The sequence below is a fragment of the Semicossyphus pulcher genome, unplaced genomic scaffold (assembly GCF_022749685.1).
Source record: "Semicossyphus pulcher isolate SPU_LCO1_2020_fin unplaced genomic scaffold, fSemPul1.0.p SCAF_13, whole genome shotgun sequence".
Classification (NCBI taxonomy): Eukaryota; Metazoa; Chordata; class Actinopteri; order Labriformes; family Labridae; genus Semicossyphus; species Semicossyphus pulcher.
This window is the reverse complement of record NW_027211637.1, coordinates 1,608,918-1,632,269: the sequence shown is the minus strand read 5'-3', so window position 1 is coordinate 1,632,269 and position 23,352 is coordinate 1,608,918. Positions and strand designations below refer to the sequence as shown.

At 45.3% G+C, this 23,352-nt stretch overlaps 1 protein-coding gene across 1 annotated transcript in view; it reads left to right on the top strand.

Annotated features, from left to right (window-relative positions):
- The window catches only part of plch2a (phospholipase C, eta 2a), a 173,965-nt gene that overhangs the window by 108,904 nt on the left and 41,709 nt on the right, over window positions 1-23,352 (top strand). The window contains exons 2-4 of the mRNA XM_069660988.1: window positions 17,068-17,214; window positions 22,291-22,534; window positions 22,653-22,782. Of these exons, the coding sequence (XP_069517089.1) occupies window positions 17,068-17,214; window positions 22,291-22,534; window positions 22,653-22,782 (521 nt within the window). The remainder of the gene's footprint in view (window positions 1-17,067; window positions 17,215-22,290; window positions 22,535-22,652; window positions 22,783-23,352) is intronic.

Below are 23,352 nucleotides of genomic sequence, written 5' to 3'. Positions count from 1 at the left end.
TATAGTAGTTTTGTATGAACAGCTGATATAAACAGTTTTTAATGCTCAAACACAGCTGTTTTCCCACAAGTCACAATTCCTATATTCCAACGCAATCCTGAATGCAACACAGGTGTGTGCACGTGCGTAGGCTACCTGAATAATGACATCCGGCAAAATGTGCCTGTGGGACTACACTGGTTTCCAAAGTGCGGATATTTCTGAGCCAAATCGTGACGCCACTGTGATATTTTTATTTCTCCCATAAAAGTGACCGGAAGTGTGAATTCTCCCCTGAAGCGGATTTTAACCCGTTTTTAGTGTTTTAATGAGACTTTTATTGTTATGCCACACACGACGAGTTTCATCGACCCGGCTCATCTTTGGTTTCTCAATGACAAGACGTCGAAAATTCATATTTATGCTACTTGGACCAAAGTGCGAAAACGACACAGTAAACTAAACCTGCTGTTCGAAAACAGCGTTTCGAAATGTCTGTCCTGCAAAAAAGGGAAAAAGGCCAAACCCCGAGGCCAAGGTAAGTCAGCTACCACCTGTTTTACCCTTTCTCTTTACTTTAATACCTCATTAAGTTGATTCTTTTGACTCTGAATAATGCACTTACGTTGCTGGATACGACTAAACACTTGTTGTGGTTGTGGTCTGTCCCCTGACGCTGATACACCAATCTCCTTTAAAAATGTCGTCATTTTTGTGTTTCCCTGCTCGTCTGCACTCAAACCTCAGATAATATGAAGTCATGCAACTCATTTTTGTTATTGAAAGTAACCTCCAATAATTCGGCTCCGACATTAATTATCAAGAAGTTTTATTTCACTTACATTTTAGGTTCTTGGTCACTCAAGGGTCTCTCTCTTTATTGCAGAGGATTTTGAGTTGCATCTTAATGAGCAGTCATATCTCCTGAAGGGATTATAGGCAATGCGAATTGAACATCCCAGCGCTTGATGGATACATGGTGGTGGTGGCAAGCAAAGCAAATTGAAATAAAGTGTGTGCGTGTGGCAGAGTCTGAATCCTCCTCTGGAGTTTGGTTTGCTGACACAGACGAGGCCCACGCGGCTCTGGTGTGGTTCTCTCTCGTTGTAGGTCAGGCACTCAGTTTAATTATAGATAACAGTTCAGTGGGAAGGTAAAGCCAGATTTAACCGTTTTGCCATAGAGTTTATGTTAAATTGAAAGTGCGTTAAGCCTCGGCTGTGGGCTGATCACATTTGTGTTTGTGGGCGAATTCAAATTAAAGTCGACTCGGATTATTGATGTGCCAGTGTGGGGGTTATTTCTGTGTTTGCCTGCCCTTAGCCTATAGAGAAGGTTAAACCTGTGTGGTGGGGAAGTCAGAGGCTGCCAATATTGAAATGAAATGATTTCATAGAATTGACATTTACCCTCTTTGTGTGAGAAAGAATACCAGTATTAAAATGGAAGGTTAACAGTTTTTTTTTTTTACAATGCAACACTCATTAAAATGAATTCAATTCGTCACTGTGTTTGCCCCTGAGGGATAGAAACAGAGGCTGTTAGAGTAATGCATGTAACATAATACAGGATAAAGCTTGATGTCTGCGCTGACTGTCCAAAACACTGCCGGAGGGAATCATCATCATTTTAACTGTGTCAAGCTTTCATCATTATTGTCATATTCGATTCTTGTGTAATGTCAAATGTGATTAAAGAGTGGACTCTATAATGTGATTATGATCATTAATAATAATTCAGATGCTCCTTCTTGCTATTTACAGAATGACTCCTGCCATTATGCACATTTTGGTTTTTGTCTTAAACTACCTGCAGTCAGAACAATGTTCAATTATTGTACACTTAATTGATTTTAAACTACATTCTCACTGAGTCAGTAACTGTGCATGTTCATGCCCACAGACAGTATGAGGAAGAAGAAGACATTGCAGAAGTGTCTTGTACCTGCATTCTTCTGGTGTCCAGCAGGGGGCCCCCTCACTGATTGTTAAAAGAAGTGTGATTGTATAGATGTGTATAAGAAAATGCTCCTCCTCCTCTCCTGATTTATTCTCTCAGTAAATAATGAGTTTATGGTCTCAGTCTCTAGTTTCAAGTCTTCTTCAGCACAGCATGATGTTCATTTAGTCACTGATGCTTCATTTAGAGTCACACAGACCAGGAAGAGGGGAGGGGTTTAGGGCGGGGCAACCTATGGTTGACGAGTTGCTTCCACGGCTACATTTCAGCCAGGAGAGGGATAACGATGTTTCCCCCCCATCTTGTCCAAATATGGTCACTTCTGGCTACAAAAAACCAAGATGGAGACCAAAACTCCAAAACGATAGTTCTTCAAAGGTGAAGTCATGGCTGCGTCCACTTCTGTACAGTCTATGATGAAGCCACTGAGAGAGTATTTCTTGTTTGATCATTAAGTTACTTGATTGCATCTGTGTCCCCCTATAGGCTGGGTTGATGCGTTTAGATTGGTCACACTACATATGTCTTCAGACGGGGAATTTCCAGCCTAATGTTGTAACATTTAGTTCCTGTCCAACAATGACACTGTTCTTCCAGCTTTAAACACCTCTCCCAGTGTTAGTGCTGCAGATTCCCCGTCTCAGTCCACCTGGCATGACTTCAGCTCAGCCTGCAGACTCATTTCACACACATGATCCAGTTTCTGCAGAACAGATTCCTCTGATTGTGTTCCTGCGTGTGAGCTGGACCCTGACTCTGCTGCTGTTGTGCTTTCAAATTCAGGTTTATGTGCAGCCTCATCCCTCTCTTACTCGCACACTGTGAGGACTTTGAGCTTTTATCCGCTGATATTATTCCCATCACAGGTGAACTAAATCCTCCAGGTGTGGAAGGCGTCCTCCATAAGAGAAGTTTGACTCTGCTTTGAGCATAAATGTGCTCACAGCTGCTTTGAATGCAGCTTGTTGAGATCTGAGGAATACCTGCACTGAAGGTTTGCAGGATTTCAGAGAGACCTGTGTTATTTCATGTACGCCTTTCTATATGTCAGAAGGAGACAAAATGCAGAAACACAGCAGCAGGAATAAAAATGGATTCAGCAGGATTCTCAATCAGTTTGCAGACCGGGTATTGTCATCTTCCTGCTGTGATGTCATCCACACAACTTGTTTTTGTGCACAATATGTATTTTACTGCAGAATCAGGAGCTTATCCTTTAAGTTTAAAAGGATATAAGTGCATCTGTGCGGCTGCGTTTGCCATCAGAAACCATGTGTTGGTGAGAAACGCGTCCACCTCATGCCATCTGGTGTGTGTGCTGCTATGGGGGCGTAAAGTTGTGGTGATATTATGTCGAGCGCTCTGAAGATTACCTGGTTACAGGAGGACACCACGGTCAGCTTTCTAGCCATGGGTCTTAAACGGGCGTCTGGTACTTTGTGTCCAAACAAATTAAACGTGGTGACGCTTGGATCCAAACACAGCTTACTGTGAAGGAGCAGTGGGGGGGGGGGGGGGTTCAGTGACATCTAGTGGAGAGGCTATGAAGTGACGGCTACCCTCACCCTGAACACTGTAGAATAACTACAGGCGGCTCTACAGCAAACAACAAAATATATAATGATGATAAAAAGAAGCCGACCCGTTCTAGTGCTGCTGTGTTGTTTGTCCTTTTGGGCTGCTGTAGAAACATGGCGGTGAAACACAGCAAGCTGCGTGAGAGAGGACCTGCTCCCTCTGTACATAAAGAGCTGATTTTTGGGATCTAAAACACAGCCGACTTATTTTTAGGTAAATAAATGTTAATGGAAGCAACACACTGAAGTGACGTTTCCAAAAGTACGTTGGAGCTTTAGTCGTACTTATTGATCACTTAAAGAAAGATGTCCATGTGATTTTGAATGAGGTGAATCAGAATAGATAAACTTTTATTGATCCCACAACAGAGACATTTTCAGTTCCACTGCAGCAGATAGGAAAGAAAGAAGCACACAGTGCACAGTAGATATGGTGGGACTTCTGGATCAGCTCCTAAAACTTCTGCCCTCACTGTGAGCCTCCACAGTGGACGGTGAAGATTTTGTCAGCTGTGTAAATGAAGCTGTTCCATATTCAGAACGTGGCACCTGTTTGTCAAGCTGTCCCGCTGCTGAGAGATGCAGAGCTCTGACACAGTTTGACACGGCTCAGCGTGCTCAGACTGCTGCATCCCGCTGTCAGGACTCAGCTCAGACTTCGTCTGTAGCAGCCCACCACTCTGTATTTTTAGAGGTGACACTTTGACGGAGTTTACGCTGCCAGAAAAAGTGTGACTTTATGAAACCAGTGTAGAACAATGGTGAGACCTGCTAACTGAGAACCAGTTATAACCACTGTATTTGCTAAAGTATGTACTGTGAAATGAATTACATGCACACTGTGAAGGTTTGCTCACACTGATCCATGCAAATCTTTTTAGCTCAGCACAATGTCGGTGTGACAGTTTCATGTCGCAGATGCTTTTGTCCAAAGCGATACAAGCAACGATCGAGGAGGGAACCAAGTCAGGAAGAGCCAACAAACAGCTTCAAGCGTGATCGGACACTGGTGCTGCTGACGGGCAGAGCACAGGGCGTAAAGAAGACAGTAACACACACAGTCAAAGCAAACACACTGATTGGTGCAGGGCAACCAGACTCGCACGGCAGCCACGTGAACACAAAAAAAACTCGCGTCATTCATGTATTTGTGCAAAAAGTGGGCGAGGTGTGACAAAAGCCTGTCGCCGTGTGAGCTGCAAAGGTGAATCGATTGAAAGAAATTTAATTGTCAAAAAATTTGAATATCGAAGAATCGTTTGTCGAGTATTTGTTGCTAACAGCTGCTTTATAGTTTCTTGTCGTTTTATAAATGTAAAGTCTTCGGTTGGGAAGCTCTGGGAAAGAGAATTTATACAACTTTCTCACATTTTATTGACCAACAGATTGCATCACAAATGGTCGATCCAAACAGCATTAAAAGGAAGTTTGACTTTCTCGTCTTGTGACCCGACAAAGCATTTGAACCTTTTACAGATCTGCATCACAGTGTAGTTACTTCTGAATCCTTTTGGTCCTTTAATTGCAGTTAATGACACAACGAGCCTGACGTGGCAAACTGGGCACAGGTCGGCCTCAGGTATCTGGAAGCAGCAGGAAGTCTAATCCAGACACACTTCCTGGAGGAGGCGTGTTAATGAATTAGGCTGTTTGTCGTCAGAGGATGTTACGAATCCAGAAACGGCAGCGTTTTCTTTTTCCGTCGTTATGAAAGGAAAATATCCGCTCTTCGGTTCTAACTCATCCCAATGTTTGCAAATGATCCTGCAGTCGAACTCGCTCGAGGAGAGCAAAGTATAAAATCTGCTTTGGGTCAGAACACATCATGACAGTGAAATAGTGTTCAATCAGTGCTGATGATAATGCAGAGCCTCAGACAGGCACACTGGGAGTGAGTGCAGGTAATTGATAAAAGGATTGTTTCATGTGGAGCTCGGTCGGGCTGTGAGCCGTCTGCAGACAGGTGAGGGACTATCCGAGCTCAGAGGAACACCTTCTGACATCAAACAGACTCTTTAACTTCTCCTGGAACATTAAAGCAGCTCCATCTTTCTTACAGATCCATCCTGTCCCACATCCGCCTTCTCTGTCTTTTCTGGGGGTCATTGCGTTTCACTCAACACATTTAGCAAATCTCCTCGACCAGGATTACTGCTTCCGAGGGATTTAGGATTTCTGCCCGCGTAACACATGTTGCACAGTTTGTGCTTCTCACGTCTCTTCTGCTTCCCATCGCGGCAGCCACAGTCCGTCTTTCATGAGAAGCCAGCCTGAGGAAGTCTGAGTGAAGAAATGATGGCACTGCATGAAGACAAATTGAAGCTTTGAAGACATCCTGCTGCTCCTCTGTGCTCTTTGAGATGGAAGGATATTGAAGGGATTGAAGCAGGTTTGCTGGGGAAATAACAGCATGAGATTACTGACCAACTGTTGACACCATTCGGACGGAAGCTGAGAGGATTTCTGCTGTTGGATTTTCTTTTCTGGATTCTTTTCTTTTATTCTCAAATGAAATTCCCTCGGAGACGTCTTCTTGACTTCTAGCAGGAACTTGTTTATCAGTCGTTTGAAATGAACACGTCCAAGATGAACAACTTTTTCCCCATCGGCCCCGTGTCCTCAGCTCTGATGCGTTCCACCACCACGGCCGCCACCGGAGACAAGCCCGGGCCCCTGGCTAAAGGGGCGTTCTCCGTCTCTGAGGGGGACAAAGACAAGCAGAAGGAGGCGGCTCTGTGTCGGAGCCTGCAGCTGCAGCAGGCCTCTCATGTGGTGGAGGAGTTCTTCTGGATAGGAAACATGATTGTGGCGTTCTCCAAGTGGAGGCTTGGCTACATGGGTAAGCTCAGTGAGATAAACCAGACTTTATACAGTGCTCTTCTTCTTGTTCAGAGATGTTAAATAACCCTACGATAAAGTCAACTACAGGCCGTTTATAGATGTGATATCAGTGCTTTCGTTATCTGGCCTGGCTCTGAAAACTGAAACTTGCTTCAGCAGCAGCTCGACGTTACGCCCTCCTGACTGTCTGCTTTACTTTGAGCTTTTAGCAGGTTTAATGATTTAACTTTAATACAACAATAACAACCTACTGATGTGTGAAAGTAAAACGCTGCTGACATTTAGCTAGCCTTACACTCTTGGCTAGCACCACACATTTGTTTGCTTTTGTCACAACTGACCTGTAACCTATTCTTCTGAGTTTGAGAAACATTTTCTCTGCCCTGATCTCTCGTCAGCTGGATGTTCATATCTCACGGGGAATGTTTGGAGGAATCGACAATGGTCAAAAACTTGATTTATCTCAGGTGAATGACCCCTGACCCCTCTCTGTTAGGACCTATAAGATAGCTGAATGCGTGGAAAGTTGAGAAATAGCTCTTCTTGTTCCATGCTTTGTGTACAGGTGCTTTCGTTTCATGAGATGACCGTCTGCTTCATCACGTTAAAAAGGCCCAGCAGGGTGTTTGTACTGCTCCCGTGCAGCCTGAGAGAAACAGGTGAACCTGAGTGTTTGTTTGATGTTTCGATCACGGTCGTGTACCAACACTACAGATGCACGACTGTAGCCACAAAGCAGTGTGGGCGCTGGACACCCACCTTCTCTGCGTGATGCATTCTTGTGTTTATTCTGACTCTGACTGAAGCTACCAGACACTCGTGCTCTTTCTCTTTGTCCTCCCGAACACCTGTTTCCTTTTGTCTTACACTATCAGTGCAAATATCTGAAACCATTTCAGTGTCGGTCTGTGCTGCACTGAGTCTTTTCCTTTTGAGGTAGATTCTCTTAATCCAGTTAGCATCATAGCATTCCTCTACAGTCAGCCAACAGATGGTGTACTACTCCTGGCAGGATCAGCCAATCAGTTGGCACGATGGGTTATTGATGTTTAGAGGGACTCTTGGTCTCTGCGACCTGCAGTTACCCATGACCCCCTTCTCTGTGCAGACCTCCACAGATGGATATACAGATAGCGCTGTACTGTATAAACTAAAAACACCCTGACTGTGCTTATTCACTCGGCAGAAGTCTTTTTATTTCCTGTCACACTGAAAGTGTCAACATTTAATTTCTCAATCAGAACCTGCTGAGAGACGAGAGCGTGTTATTTAATGCCCCCCACCCGCACAGTGTTTACCTTTACCTCCACCATGTCAGTCTGCATTAGCTTTGCTTATCACCCACAGCAAAATGACCATCTGCCCATGGAAGCACCTGAGTGAGTGTGTGTGTGTGTGTGTGTGTGTGTGTGGCTGCAACATATGGTCTGCAGACAATCCCTCTGGGCTTAACCTGGTGCCCTGGTAGTGGAACACTCCGCCTGTTTGGCCCACATTGTGACTCATGGACAGGACAGCAGTCAGGTCACCCCACCACCTCGCCGAGGTGACCCCCTCTCCTCGACCTCGGCCTCAGCTGTGTTTTTGAGGGAAACTGCTACAGGCCCGACACCTGTCGCCTGCTTCCTGCTGAAAGCACATTAACGAGCAGAGCAGCTGTGGCTTCCAGCAGGACGGCTAAAGCCTGCTACATACAGGAGTGTTCGTGTAGGTCGGCCCAGTATACAGGAGTGTTCATGTAGGTCGGCCCAGTATACAGGAGTGTTCACGTAGGTCGGCCCAGTATACAGGAGTGTTCGTGTAGGTCGGCCCAGTATACAGGAGTGTTCATGTAGGTCGGCCCAGTATGCAGGAGTGTTCATGTAGGTCGGCCCAGTATGCAGGAGTGTTCATGTAGGTCGGCCCAGTATACAGGAGTGTTCACGTAGGTCGGCCCAGTATGCAGGAGTGTTCATGTAGGTCGGCCCAGTATGCAGGAGTGTTCACGTAGGTCGGCCCAGTATGCAGGAGTGTTTACGTAGGTCGGCCCAGTATGCAGGAGTGTTTACGTAGGTCGGCCCAGCATGCAGGAGTGTTTACGTAGGTCGGCCCAGTATGCAGGAGTGTTCACGTAGGTCGGCCCAGTATGCAGGAGTGTTCACGTAGGTCGGCCCAGCATGCAGGAGTGTTTACGTAGGTCGGCCCAGCATGCAGGAGTGTTTACGTAGGTCGGCCCAGTATGCAGGAGTGTTCATGTAGGTCGGCCCAGTATACAGGAGTGTTCACGTAGGTCGGCCCAGTATACAGGAGTGTTCGTGTAGGTCGGCCCAGTATACAGGAGTGTTCGTGTAGGTCGGCCCAGTATGCAGGAGTGTTCACGTAGGTCGGCCCAGTACGCAGGAGTGTTCGCGTAGGTCGGCCCAGTACGCAGGAGTGTTCGCGTAGGTCGGCCCAGTACGCAGGAGTGTTCGCGTAGGTCGGCCCAGTACGCAGGAGTGTTCGCGTAGGTCGGCCCAGTACGCAGGAGTGTTCGCGTAGGTCGGCCCAGTACACAGGAGTGTTCGCGTAGGTCCGCCCAGTATGCAGGAGTGTTCGTGTAGGTCGGCCCAGTATACAGGAGTGTTCGTGTAGGTCCGCCCAGTATACAGGAGTGTTCGTGTAGGTCGGCCCAGTATACAGGAGTGTTCGTGTAGGTCAGCCCAGTATACAGGAGTGTTCGTGTAGGTCCGCCCAGTATACAGGAGTGTTCATGTAGGTCAGCCCAGTATACAGGAGTGTTCATGTAGGTCGGCCCAGTACGCAGGAGTGTTCGTGTAGGTCGGCCCAGTACGCAGGAGTGTTCGTGTAGGTCGGCCCAGTATACAGGAGTGTTCGTGTAGGTCGGCCCAGTATACAGGAGTGTTCGTGTAGGTCGGCCCAGTATACAGGAGTGTTCATGTAGGTCAGCCCAGTATACAGGAGTGTTCGTGTAGGTCGGCCCAGTATACAGGAGTGTTCATGTAGGTCAGCCCAGTATACAGGAGTGTTCATGTAGGTCAGCCCAGTATACAGCAGAGGGAGATATGAGTTTTGTTTTGAGGGGCTTTTTTAATTCACATCCAATTACTTTGAAGATAAATGAGATTCACCTTTTGTGTCTCTGGAGGAGGAAGTAATTGTGTTTGTGCGTTTAAAGTTAATTTGAATAACTTCAACTCTCAACTCATTTATTAGCTATCACTATGATCTTTGTCAGCCTTAATGATACTGTAGTGTTCATGTAAACTACACTGAAAGATGGTTGGAGTCCGGCTGGAAGACGTGCTCTGGAAGAATCGTGGCTCACTCGCCCGCCCTCTCCTCCCCAGGAAAACTGTTCTGCTATTAAAAGAGGCGTCTGTGGCTCAGAGGAAGTCGGTCGTCCTCCAATTGGAAGGTCGGCCGTTCGATCCCCAGGTCCTCACGTCTACATGCAGAAATGTCCTTGAGCCACTGAACCCCAAAGTGCTCCCAAAGGCTAACCTCCTGTGTGTGAGTGTGTGTGAAAGGTTAGCTGTGTAGTGTGGAAGCGTGAATGCTCTGTAGTGTAAAGCACTTTGAGAGGGCACTAATATATGTGCAGTTTATTTAAAAGCTGGTGGAGTTGATGTATAAGCCAGCTTCTGTAAAGCTGAATGATCTGTCAGGATGTGTCGACGATATAGAGTCCATGACAGCTTAAAGCCTCGGCTCTCACTTGTGCTTGTCTTTATTGAAACGCTTGTAAAAGTTGCTGCTGACACTAAAAACAGAATTTAGAGGCTGAAACTAAAACTCTTTCGTGTCTGAGCTTTTCTCGTCGATGAAGCCTGCAGATCAAATCTGAGCGTCTTTTGAACATCCAGTGTTCCTCCTCGCACAATGGGCGTCTTCTTCACATACACACACACTTTAAATCAGACGAGGTAACCATGGCAACGGGCTTATACCCCCACAAGTTAGGGAGTTTACTGCCATTCTGTGTGTGTGTGTGTGTGTGTGTGTGTGTGTGTGTGTGTGTGTGTGTGTGTGTGTGTGTGTGTGTGTGTGTGTGTGTGTGTGTGTGTGTGTGTGTGTGCCCCACTTGTCTGCATCTCCCCCCTACAAGGTGTTGTCTGTGTTTGTGCTGCTGAGGTGTGACCTGCTCACCTCCCTCACAGCTTCCTCTCACTCTTCTGGCTTTGTTGTTCTTTGTTTTATGTTTCTGACTCTAAAACAAATCGTCACTTTCTAATTAGACAGGTTTGTTATCAAATCAATAACAGTTAATTACACCTGCGGGCTTATTTTCCCTGCTTTTGATCACCTTTACTTCCCGGTGAGGACACCGGGATTTAAAAGGGTCTGGCAGGGTTTCATGAGACGCTGCTCTCACTGGGGCGTCTCCTTTGTTCACGTGGGATCAGCTCTCATTAGTCTAATTAGTGTTCAGAGGATGGCGTCCTCTGTGAAGGGAAAAGTTGGACTCTTACCGACGCTGTACGGCTGCCTTCAGACCCGCTTTTCTGTGAGAAGCTGAAATAGAAGAGCCCGTAAGAACGTTTTGTTCCAGCGGCTTCACTGATTGAACTTTGAGGATCAGCACATTTTAGCTCCGATAAATTCTAAATGGAAGTTATAATAATCTGCATTTGTCCTCCTTGTCCACTGGCAAACAATATTGGGCAATCGATATCGGTGAGGCTCGGTCCAAAGCTGTTTGCACGGACTGGCTCCTCTCCGTCTGCTGCAAAAACAGTACATAATGCACACACACTGAATTTTAACAACAAGTCTGTTTCAGTCCTCCGTAGGGGAGCAACAGAAACGATGACAAAATTAGTTGTCTAGAAATTTAATTCGATTACGTCATCGCATGTTTTTTATGCTGTGTGCGAAGATAACATCGTTTTCCTGAGCTGGGCTGCTGAGGGGTGAGGGGTGAGGGTGAGCCATCTCGCATCCTTACTGTCTCTGCTGAGAGTGACTCAGCGACCGGGAAGCGACAGGTAAACAAAACATGGCAAAATGGCGGCAGCCGATGCAGCACCATCGGGTCCTCAAACTTGTAAAGTCTGAGAGCATTTCAGCCTCAACGCTGCAGAGAAACGGATCGCCTGCAGGATCTGTGAAGCCGACCTTGCTCATCACCGGAGCACGTCGGTGATGAGCTTGTATACTTGATGGTTTCTGTCGATCAGAACTTTGGCTGTCCTAGTTTTAAACGGACAAAAAGAACACCAGAACCAAAGCACACTTCTTGTTTGGTGTCTTGTTGGTGACGTTGCTCTGCAGTGTTTTCACTTGTGGTTGTTTTGAGATCTCACCTGACACCAAACAGATTAAAAGTTTGTTCTTCTTTTATCTTTGTTTCAGTGTTCTGTGTTTTTGTTCTGCCGTAGCATCCTGGCACCTGTCCCACTATGACCTTGTTGTTCTGTAGTCTTCCTGAATCTCGGTGTCTAAACTTCTGTGAGAGAAGTCAGCTTTTGTTGTATTATGTGATGTTTGGTGCAACCTCACACAACTTCACATGAACCTAAATATAGAAATAAAAGACACACAGTCTAAATCTGTTTTAAACGCCTTCACAGACGATAGAGACGGAGTGTTCCACCTCGCAGCACCAGCTGTGTCCCAGCCCACTGGACTGTTGGTTAATTGATTACACTATCTTTCATTACCCAGGATTAATCAGCCTCCATAGGCGACGACTAACCTTTCCAATGCACAGAAACGGGACACGTGTATTTTTCCAACAGCTCCTGCTAAATGGCTGCAGCTCTGTGCTGTTTGAGTCTCTCTGAGTTATTATTCATGGTTTGCATTGACATATATTTATTTAAATATTCTTTTTGTGCAGTTTGAGTGTTTTTTATTTTTAGTTTCCTCTGATTAATGTTTCAGTGTTTTACTGCAGCATGGACACCCCTAACCTCTCCTGACAGAGTGAACGTCACCCCTGAGTTAAACCCACAGACCATGCTGCTTCTTTCTGAGCACTTCTCACTAAAGTAGAGTAAGAACACGTTTCAAAGATTTAGTTGACTTCCCAGGAGGTTTCCCACGCACAGCCAGCTCCACCACACGAGCAAACGCTTTCTCCTGTTAGTGCACCGGCAGGGGAGCGTGAGCCGAGCGTGGCCTCTTTCCCTGCCTCCTCATGCGTGAGTGAGTTGTGTTCAGCTGGAGTGTGTTCACGTTGAAATGAGTCTCTTTGGTCGCACTTTGATTGAATTTGGCCTCTCGCTACACTGGTGAAATCAAATGTGCATGCAATTTGACAACACAGCTAAACAGACGGGTCTGCTCTGCTGTGCTCTTCCCTATTTATCTTCACTTAGCCCAGAGAATCTGATGTCCTGACAGTTTCCTTTCTAACGTCAGTAAAGTGAACTGAATGGCTGTTTGACAGAGGGGTTGGGGCTCTCTGGACGCAGGCAGCATTAGCAGCCGATGTTAATGTTAGCAGGCACACTGTACCGGCTGTTAGAGATGTGCAGTTGAGCTCTGACAGGACGAGCCTCTTAGATTGTTGTCAGGAGGAATGTTTCCAGCCCCGTGCCATCCCGACCCTGAAGTCTGCAGAGTCAGGATGCTCTCACTGCAACCGAACTTTGACAGCAGCTCATTTCATGGATAACTGCCCCTCTCCAGCTGAGAGAGTTCAGAAACGTTAGCTCGGTTACAGTGGCCGCGCATCAGGCTGCAATCAGCCGGCAGCTGCAGAAATGACTCTTCCCCTGAAATCAATGAAAAGCTGCTTCACAGTCATGTTGCATTTATGTGGCATGAAAAAGTCCGAGCTGTAAAATCATTAAGGGTCAACTGATATGGATAATTTGTTCCTTCATTCTCACACAGTTCATTGAAAACCAATCAAACACAGCATTCATAATTGGCTTCTTGTTGTATTTGTGTAACGAGTTCCCTGAAGGATTTTACCGTGTGCATTCAGATCACAGTGATGAATAACATCCAGTTCTGAATGGTTAAAACCAGTGCAGGTTACATGATGGTTAATGACAGTCTTGTTGTAAACTAAACATTCAATGACAACATTTTGGGCTTAAGGAAAAACTGATTTACATTTTCAACATTTTAAAGACAAAACAACGAATCGATGAATCAACAAGTAACAGATGATCAGGCTGCAATGAAAGAAATCGTTGGTTGGAGCCCTACATGAAAGGCTGGTTAGTGTTTTCATGTTTCTCAACAAGTGCTGAAACTGTTTTTATGACACTTTACTAAAATCCTTTTTAAGCCGCCTTCAATCTTTTTGTGGATTTGAAAGCAGTGAAATAAAATAAAAAACAAATAAACCAGAACAAAAATCAACCTGATGTTCTTTGAACCTTTTGTCTTGGAGAATAGCAAAGTGATGAATGTAGTTTGTGCTTTTTGTCCTCAGTGTGTGCTGCAGTTAGGAGGACACATTAACACCATGTGACACGTCTGTGCTGAGTGAATGTAAACATGGATGAGCAGGAAAAACACAGACAGAAAGGTGGTGTTAGGCGGCGTGTGCGTGTAAGCGGAACAAGAAGAATGTGTACATTTCAGCATTTTCACAGTCTGAGTCCACAGATCCTCTTCATCCAAAATAAGTTTGTATAATGTGATTGAACAGTGAAAATCATTGTGTGTGTGTTTGTGTGTGTGTTAGAGAGAGATCCTGCACTGGGATCAATAAGCACCCTGCAGTTCAGTGTCTGTGGGCTCTGTGGTGGCTGCGGTATCGACTCGTCCAAAAAGGCTGATTGTAGCAACGGGTCGATACGAGAATCTCATGTCACCATTATCCCGGCCAAAACGGACGAACGTCACAATAATATCCTGATAATCATCGACATCTGCTTTATACTGTTACACCAAAACATACAGTCATGCACATATTGCAAAGAGGAACACGTAGGTTTACTCTGACAGTACGGTTAGAGGTTGGTTTCTTCTTGTCTTCAGGAGTACGTTTTTTTTTTGCTCGTGCCACGGCCTTCAAAGAGCTTCATTCAGGACAAGAGATTTGATTCGTGCTAGTCTCGATCTTTACACCAGTTAACCACTGTTAATTATCCGGAGTGTTTTTAACTGCAACCCCCAATAAGTCCCACATCCTCCCATCCATTGCTAATTGTCCTGTGTGTGTGCTGGGCAGGTTAACAGAAGGGTCAAAGGTCATGTCAGCTCTGCTCTGACAGAACTGGTCACTCAGCCACTCTGCATGAATGTAACTGTTTATTTACAGAGTCTATCCATGCTTCTCTTTGCACATAGTTTTCTTGTAATCACCACATCTGTTCAGACATGTTGGCAGGATAATAAACACGCAGTGTTACGAGCGCTGCACCAGCAGTGTCGTAGTGCAGTGGTGCACTTTACAGTCGTGGTCCCGAGCAGGAATCCAATAGCAGAGGTTAGAGGAACAGCACTGCACTACATTAACTGTACCCCGGGGGCGGGCGCTCTGCAGCAGAGCCGGGCCAATCGATGCTCAATTAGAGCAATCCATCACTGCTGGTCCGGTTTGCATTACTTACCTACACAGCGGATATTTTGGAAGTGTTGCGTTCAGACCACACGAGTGAACATGTGATGAAGATTTGTATTAGAAGCGGTAACATTTCCATGGCTGGTGCTTTCTGTGCACGCTCCCACTTTGTGCTGGTGTGTCTGAGTCGGGTCAGGCAGAGAGTTACCAGCAGCTGCACATGAATTATCTGAATTAGTCATTGAGTTGAATATAATAATAATTGAAATCTGAATTAACTGTTGGATTTTGGGGCTGTGACATTAGACATGTTATAAATCCATCAGTTCTGTAATCGTCAGTCTGTTGTTCTCATGACTTTTTCTGTCCCATTGTGCACTTCTTCTCTCACTAATCAAACATCAATGATATCTGTCGTTAAATTGATCAGACGATCAAGAGAAAAGTAATTGTCAACTATTTATTTGTTATTTTTTAAGAAAACATGAAAACATTTGTTCCAGTTTCTTTAATGTTCAGATTTCCTGATTTGTGTTGTTTGTTTCTAAAGAAAGTTTTTGGCTTTTAGAAAATGTCATTTTTGCAACATTAATCAGAATTTTTAATTAAAGGAGCACACTTCAGATATCCAGACAGTGCTGCATGTGTGACGGTCGGCTCCGGTTGTAACTCCTGATCTTCCTGGCTGACGGTCGCTTTCCTTTTCAGACTGTTTGCTTCATCTGAGCGTCGAGTTTGTTTCTTCTTCTTTGGATTTTCACTTCTTGTTGAAGTTGTATCTGTAGTCATCCATCTTTTCTTTGTTTGTTCAGCCATAGTAGATTACTGTTTACTCGCAATGCTTGCAGAGAGCGGGAAAGCAGCCGCTTAGCTCCGCCTACCCTCTCTGGCAGACCAACCACTGCTGGCTGATGGAAAACGTGTCACTAACTGGGCGCCGCCACAGACACCCAGCCCATAATAATACTATATACTGCAAATGCAAAGGCTTCCATCAGTGGGCCATCGGCTCAGTCACCATGTGTTACCTCATTCAGAGAGAAGAGAGACTTACAGACGTTTATTTACATGAACATCTTTGAGATTATTACTTTAATGTCTGTTATCAGTCACAGTGGTGATAGTGTCCTCAGTGTTGTGCCTTTATGTGTTTGTGCCAAAGGGAAACAAGTATTTCTTTGTTTGTTATCAATAATCTGCCTCTAATCTTTTCAGTTAATTGATTAATGTTTGTCTGTGAAGTTCAAATAGCTTCTTTTTTCAAACAAACACTTCAAAATCCAAAATGGCAAATCAGAGATTTAAGAATCTGGAATCTTTGACAATTGATTTTTATATTTGGTGATTCATTTTCATTCTATTGATATATCGTTTAATTAGATTTTTTTTTAGAGCAGTTTTTACATGAAAGTTTGCAGCATGAGTAAGGCTCCAGGTTGAGCTCGTTCTCGTGCTGAGCTGCTGACATGTTGGACGTCATGTGTGGCAGCGATCGGCTAACCTTATTTAGAAACGTGTGCGTGCTGAGTTGGCCTGATTCCTGCATGCTGCGGGAAATTGTTTGATAGGATGTGACAGACATTTGATAATTGACAATATGGCCACATAGGGCGTAACGGCAGCCCGGGGGCATGTGGCTGTCCACACCAGCCAGACCAGGCCTCATTACCATTAGCTTCCTGTGGAGGAGCTGTCAAACTCTCCCTCAAAATAATGGCAAGGACACGGAGAAGCTCGACTTTTGGCAGGTCTCGTTAAAGTCAATCTTCCTCTCTGGCTGGCGTCGCTTTCCTCGACGTGTAGAAGTGTTCCTGTCAAGTTTAGGCCACAATATGAATCCTCAAATCTGAAACGAGCTCCTGGTTTTATTGATTCTTCCCTTTGTTGCTCTGTCACAGTCTGCGGTGTGAAGTGGAGATCTGTTAGAGGGCTTTTGTGGAGAAATTGCCCCTCACTGTCGTCTATCTTCTCCTTTCTCTTCCTCCCATGAGATAAACCCCTGTCGGCAGTGACAGGCATATCCAGTGTGTTTGCTTTGCATGGCTGTGTGTTCCTGTGAGTGTGTGAGTAAATAAGTGGGTTTGCATGAGAGCCTGGATGGACACCTTTGGAAATACACACACAAACACACATTCAGTCTTTGAATAAAAGCAGGTCTTCTGTCACACACTTCCTGTCAGTTTGAGTGCACACTCCAGCGGTTTCCCTTCTGACATCTTTCCAACCTGTTTTTTTCCCCTGTCTGTCTCCTTCTCTCGCCTGCAGTGGAGAAATGTATGGGCTCCATGCAGATGGGGACCCAGATGGTGAAGCTCCGCGGCGGCTCCAAGGGACTGGTGCGCTTCTTCTTCCTGGACGAACACAAGTCGTGCATCCGCTGGAGGCCCTCGCGCAAGAATGAGAAGGCCAAGAGTGAGTTTTTCTTCCTTTTACTCTCACAAGGATTTTATATCTGCCGTGCTTCAATAGTTCAATGTGTTTATGGCTCAAAGTCATGGAAAGCCATGTGGGCCATATGTTTGTGAATGTTACCAGGCGTCCCATAAGCACATGTGTCATCCTCTCAAGAGGCTCCACCTGCTGAGCCTTTGACTGTTTGATGTGTTTGAAGCTAAATGGCCACATGCTGACTGACTGCAGCGGCTAATGCTAACCAGACAAGTGATTTCATTGTAACGACCGTAGTAAGGATGGACCAGACTCAGGATTCTGTCGTCTAATTAGATTTGGTTGTTAAATACGACTTTTAGTGTAGTGTTGCACCACACTCTTATCAGCCTACACAAGTCTCATGTTTTACCTGTAAGACGCTGTCGCTGTTCATTCAGCTAGTGAGCTAAGCCAGTGGTTTTCAAAGTGGGGGCCGCCAGGGGGCACTAGGGGGGCCTCAGAAAATTGGAGGAGGAAAAAAAAAAAAAAAGCAACAACACGTAAACTGCCGTAATCTCGAATTCTCAAATTCAGCTGCAAATTCGGCATGACGACGTCATAATCCGTGTAGACCTGGCGGTTGTTATCAAGCTGCTCTGCTCCTCAAGCTTGCGTGTTCCTAGCTAGCGCAAAATGGACAGGTTTTTGACAACAAATAGACCAAAGGAGCAGACCAACAGCCCTGCCATGGAGGACTCTGCTGCCAAAAAACCTAAGAACTCAGCAGAACTCACTCTCATGAGGCAGCATACATTAAGTATGGCTTTACAGCAATACAGAAAAATGGCCACAATTGCCCGAAATGCGTCCTCTGTCTGGAGACCCTCTCAAACGAGTGTTTAAAACCTTCGAAACGTCACTTGATGCAAAAACATCCGGCAGAGGCCGATAAAACAGTAGACTTCTTCAGACGTAGAGAAGAGCATTTGGTCAGGCAATCTGCTGCATTCACACAGCAAGCTACCGTGCCCGAGCGGGCCCTGAAGGCATCATTTTTAGCCTCATACCACATTGCTCGTGCTAAAAAACCTCACACAATTGGAGAGGATTTGATTCTACCAGCTACCAAAGACATTGTCCGAGAATTGCTTGGTGAGGATGCTGCCAAAAAAATCAACACTGTCCCACTCTCTGTTGTCTGTGGGTTTGGGGGTCCCCGGCCAGAAGCTAATGCTGTTTGGGGGGCCTTGGCATGGAAAAGTTTGGGAACCCCTGAGCTAAGCTATCAGCAGTTTGGCTGGCAGTCTCTAACCCAAACCTCAGTGTTTGAACTGGTTTTAATTACCAGGTCTCTTAGCTTAGTAAGTTTTGGAGACCTCTGTGGATAATGTGTCCAGATAAAAAGGGGATAAGGTGGGACATAAAGTGAGGAGGCACTGTGTCGTGTTACAATGTTACAATGTTACAATTTTATTTAGCCGACACGTCCAAAGTGACGTACATCTGAGAGGTAATGATCTATGCATTCATACCCGATGGCTCTGCCACTGGGAGCAATTTGGGGTTCACTGTTTTACCCAAGGACACTTCGACATGTGACTGTAGCAGTCAGGGATCAGGGATCGAACCACCAACCTTCCGAGAGACGACAGCTCTACCACTGAGCCACAGCTGCCCCTCAAACTGAGTCAGACCAGGACACTGGGCCACTGGCGGTCTAGGGTTGTCCCTTATTGTCCCTGGTCATAAGGTGGGACCTGTTCGAATGATATATCTTCATTATATTTCTTCATTATTAGGTTCAGTTAGTTTTGGAGAAGTCTTGTTCTGACTCCAGTGTAATGGATTTGAAATGAGACAAAACAAACAACAATGACGCACTACGTCTATTAATACAACTTTCAAAGCTTTCGGAGGAGAAAATAACAGAGAATCGATGAGTCATTGCAGCTGTAGTGCAGAATGTCAGCTTTCATTTAAGGCTGTTTTAACGTGGTGTAACGATCAGGCGGATAGAGAGTGTGGCCTTTCTAAGATTCATGTCAGTGCAATGAAAACAAGTTTGCACCAGTGTGAAGATGCAAAGACAGACAGACCGCTTGCAATAACTTTATTAAAGAGTGACATCATTGTACTTTCTAACTGATTGAGACCACCGTCTGCTGACACAGTCTAACCATAATTGTACTGCACGAGTCAGGGAAACGATATATTGCTGTATCGATATTTTGTCCCATCCTGAACCAAAAAATGTTTTTAAACGCTCTTCGTAATAAATCTTTGCTGGGCCCGTATCGGCTGATGATATATCTATGGAGCTATAAATAGAACATACACTGCCCGTTGCTCCCGTGCCCCTCCCAGTCTGTCTGTTAATCTGTTGATGTCTTACAGGCTTTAAGTTCTCCTAAAGTAAATTCCTCTTTCATACTTTCCCTCGGGGCTGCAGGTGTTTTTGGTTTTTAGAATTGGACATTTATTTCCCCTGAACATTATCATTAAACAGCAAATAAATTTCCTGCAGTGTTTTCAGAATAAAGGAGGCAGAGGGACTTTTAGCAGCAGCTCTCAGTATGTCTGGGCGTCTCATGGGGGCTTAGGGGCTCAGTTTCCTGTTGCTCTGCCTCCTCTGTAGCCCTGGATTTAATAAGCTTCTTAAGTCGACTTAATTATTCATCAGCTTTAATCTGCCCAAACACGGTCTTTCACACACACGTGCCACTCAAGGAAAATGGCACACACACACTTTAATGGCACATCACAACAGGTTCCTTTAAAGGTTTAAAAACACGAGTTTAGATCACTGAACTGATCTGAGATCTGTGTGGGGGCAGAACTTCCTGTCTCCTTATCCACCCAGGAATCGCGTGTTGCCAGCTTTTAGTCACACCCCGACTGCCCCAGCCCCAGCCTGTGTGTGTGTGTGTGTGTGTGTGTGTGTGTGTGTGTGTGTGTGTGTGTGTGTGTGTGTGTGTGTGTGTGTGTGTGTGTGTGTGTGTGTGTGTGTGTGTGTGTGTGTGTGTGTGTGTGTGTGTGTGTGTGTGTGTGTGTGTGTGTGTGTGTGTGTGTGTGTGTGTCCCTCTTTGTATAACAGGTGTCATTCACTGGAGGAGGATACAACAGTGGAGCCGCTGCAGCCTTTCTGGCAGCATGTCCCCTGGCACTGTGTGAGGTGTGTCAGCCTCTAGAGGTTTATCACAGAGCACCTACTGGGACCGCCTGACGGACAGGAAACACTGCAGGCTTCTGGTCTGCTCACACCGATCTGCTGACCTGTGTTTCTGGCAGCACATTTGCTCTTTCTGGCCCATAAAATATACAAACAGAGATTTATATTTTACCAGTGTAAGCTCTCCTGCTCCACCAGAACCCATCTGACTGGCTTTAGTCAGTGTCTGCTTTAAGGTCATGCATCCAGACAGTAAATATTCTGGTTAATAAAGTTATGAGATAAATCAAATGTAGGAGAAATTATCAAAAACATACAAAAATAAAGTATTTCCAATCCATAAATATTACTTGGCCCAAACCAATCAAAAAAGCCCAACCCTGTGTCTCCTGACTAAACTTGAGCACGGCAGGATTTTCAGGAAGTCGAATAAAAACGTTGTTTCTCAGGGAATCTTGAAGTTTATTCAGTTTAATTGTTCTCATAAAGTCTGTGGAAAGAAACGCAAACACGAGTTTCTCCAAAGTAATTAATAATGTTTTTTCATTTAACCTTTATTTAACCAGGAAAAAGATTAAAAATCTCTTTCACGAGTGTCCTGGCAAAGACAAACAGGGAGCAGCCGTACATACAAACATAACACAGCTGCATCCCTGCTGTGACATTTTTCATTGTCTTCAAATATGATCAAAGAAATGCTGAAGTGCGTCTCTTCTGCAACGATTCCTGGTTTAAGATTTAGGCTAACGTGTAGCCTGTGTGTTAATTAATATAATAGCAGATAGCTGACAGCAGAGGATCACGTCAGTGTCAGACTGATTGTCCTAAATGCAACATGGATGTGCAAAGTCCACGTGGCCGTCAAAGGTCAGAAAGTCGACAAACAAGAGAGTCTGAGCGCTGACCAGCTGAGATCATCTTCCTCGAGCCGTGCTGCCGGCAGCTCGGCACGTGATCCAGACGGATGTCGTGCAGGTTATCGTTGCCTTCCAGATACCTGCTGTATACTTTTCCATTATTTATAAAAGTGCTGCAGTCAGGAAAGGCGCAGGAAACCGTGTCCTATCTGCAGCCACATGGGAGCCCTCATAACACAGCAGCAGTGTGTCGAGTGTCATGTCGATAGCATCTCTGACATCCAGGAGTCTGTATAAATCCATACAACTGCCTTGAATACAGAGGTTTCTATACCGCACGGCCCAGGGGAGGATGTGTGTACATGAGTGTACAGCTACATCACTGCATTATGTATGAGTGTGTATGTTAATAGTGCATCCTCCATGTCGTATAAAAGACACACAGAGATATGTGTTGTTGTTTCCTCCTCCAGATCTGGGAGGTTTTCAGGGAATGAACCTGTTCGAGAACAAGAACAGAAGTACTTATCATGTGCTGCTGTCAGGGGGAAAAACTAATGAATGACTGGAGGCAGCGTCTTCCGGTAAAATGTCATTAACATCTCATAAATGTTGCATCTTAATAAACAGAGCTCTCGGGGCACTGCTCATCCAGTCGAGTGTTTTTAATCCTTTATATCACAAAGCCTGAAATCACCAGGAAGAATTTCCCCATTAAACTCTCCCAGTGCCCACCACAATTAATTCACGACTCTGCCAGAGGTGGAAAGTGTCAAATGTTGAGACCACAGAGGGATGATTTGGGTTTAATAAACTGAGTTTTGCTTTATTGTTTTTTAAATAGGTTTGCTTGTTTCACGCCGCACGACTGAAAGAAGTTTTGAGGAATCAGAGTGAAAGTGAAGAGTAGAAATAAACGTTCAGGGAGGAAGGCAAAGTAGTTCTCTGTTAGATAACGGATTAAACAAAAATCAGTATCGTCTTATAAAATGAGAAGTTTACTGTTACAGCAATATCAGCGCTTCAGTACAGCACTGAAGTACTTGTTTCTTTTTCACCGCTCACTTTCTGACTTCCTGTTTCCTCCATCAGTCTCCATCGACTCCATCCGCGAGGTGTGTGAGGGGAAGCAGTCTGAGATCTTCCAGCGCTACGCTGAGGGCAGCTTCGACCCAAACTGCTGCTTCAGTCTGTACTACGGGGAGCACATGGAGTCCCTGGACCTGGTGTCGGGCACAGGAGAGGAGGCGCGGACCTGGATCACAGGCCTCAAATACCTGATGGCTGGAATCAGTGACGAGGACAGCCTGGCCAAGAGGCAGCGGACCCGAGACCAATATCCTTCACTTATGTAGCCCGGGAGGGGGCTTGTTTGATCATAGGGCTGCACCACCTAGCTTTAAAGACTGTTTATTATCTGCATGTTGACCTTCCTTAACCCCTGGTGTCATCACATGGCTGAAGCAGACCTTCACTGAGGCCGATAAGAACGGAGACGGCAGCCTGAGCATCAGCGAGGTCCTTCAGCTCCTGCACAAGCTCAACGTCAACCTGCCGAGACAGAAGGTCAAACAGATGTTCAAGGTAGGACAGCAGAGCCACATCAGGGGGGTTCAGATATGTGAGCACAGCTGCCCTTTTGACCTCTCTGCCACGCAGCCTGTCGCTTATTTAATACAGCAGAAATCAACATTTACATTAGTTCTGTTTTAAATAGTTTTTTGGTTCTGTGGTCCGAAAACTGAACAAGTTTGGAATAATCAAAAGCCCAAAAACCAGATTTCAACCGCAGAAGTTGACAAGTTATTGTGATGATGTCATTGTTGCAAGGTGGAGTGATCACAGAGAGTCAGAGGTGGCTGGGTGTCTTCATACTTTGACTTCTACACTCACCTCACTCATTTCCTCAGCATTAATAAAGTTTTATCTTATCTTTACTCCGTACACAACGAAACTCAAATTGTTTATTTGAATGTTGAAACACTTATTTTGGGACACGATTGAAAAGCTCTTTGTTGGGGAGAGAATGGCACTCTGACTGTCTGATGAGGCTGAAACCAAGAGGAACAGATATTAAGTCTGGTCAGCCAGATGTTTAGGTCCACGCAGCCTCATCTGTGAGTTAAGTTAGACCACTGGACTAACTTTAACTTT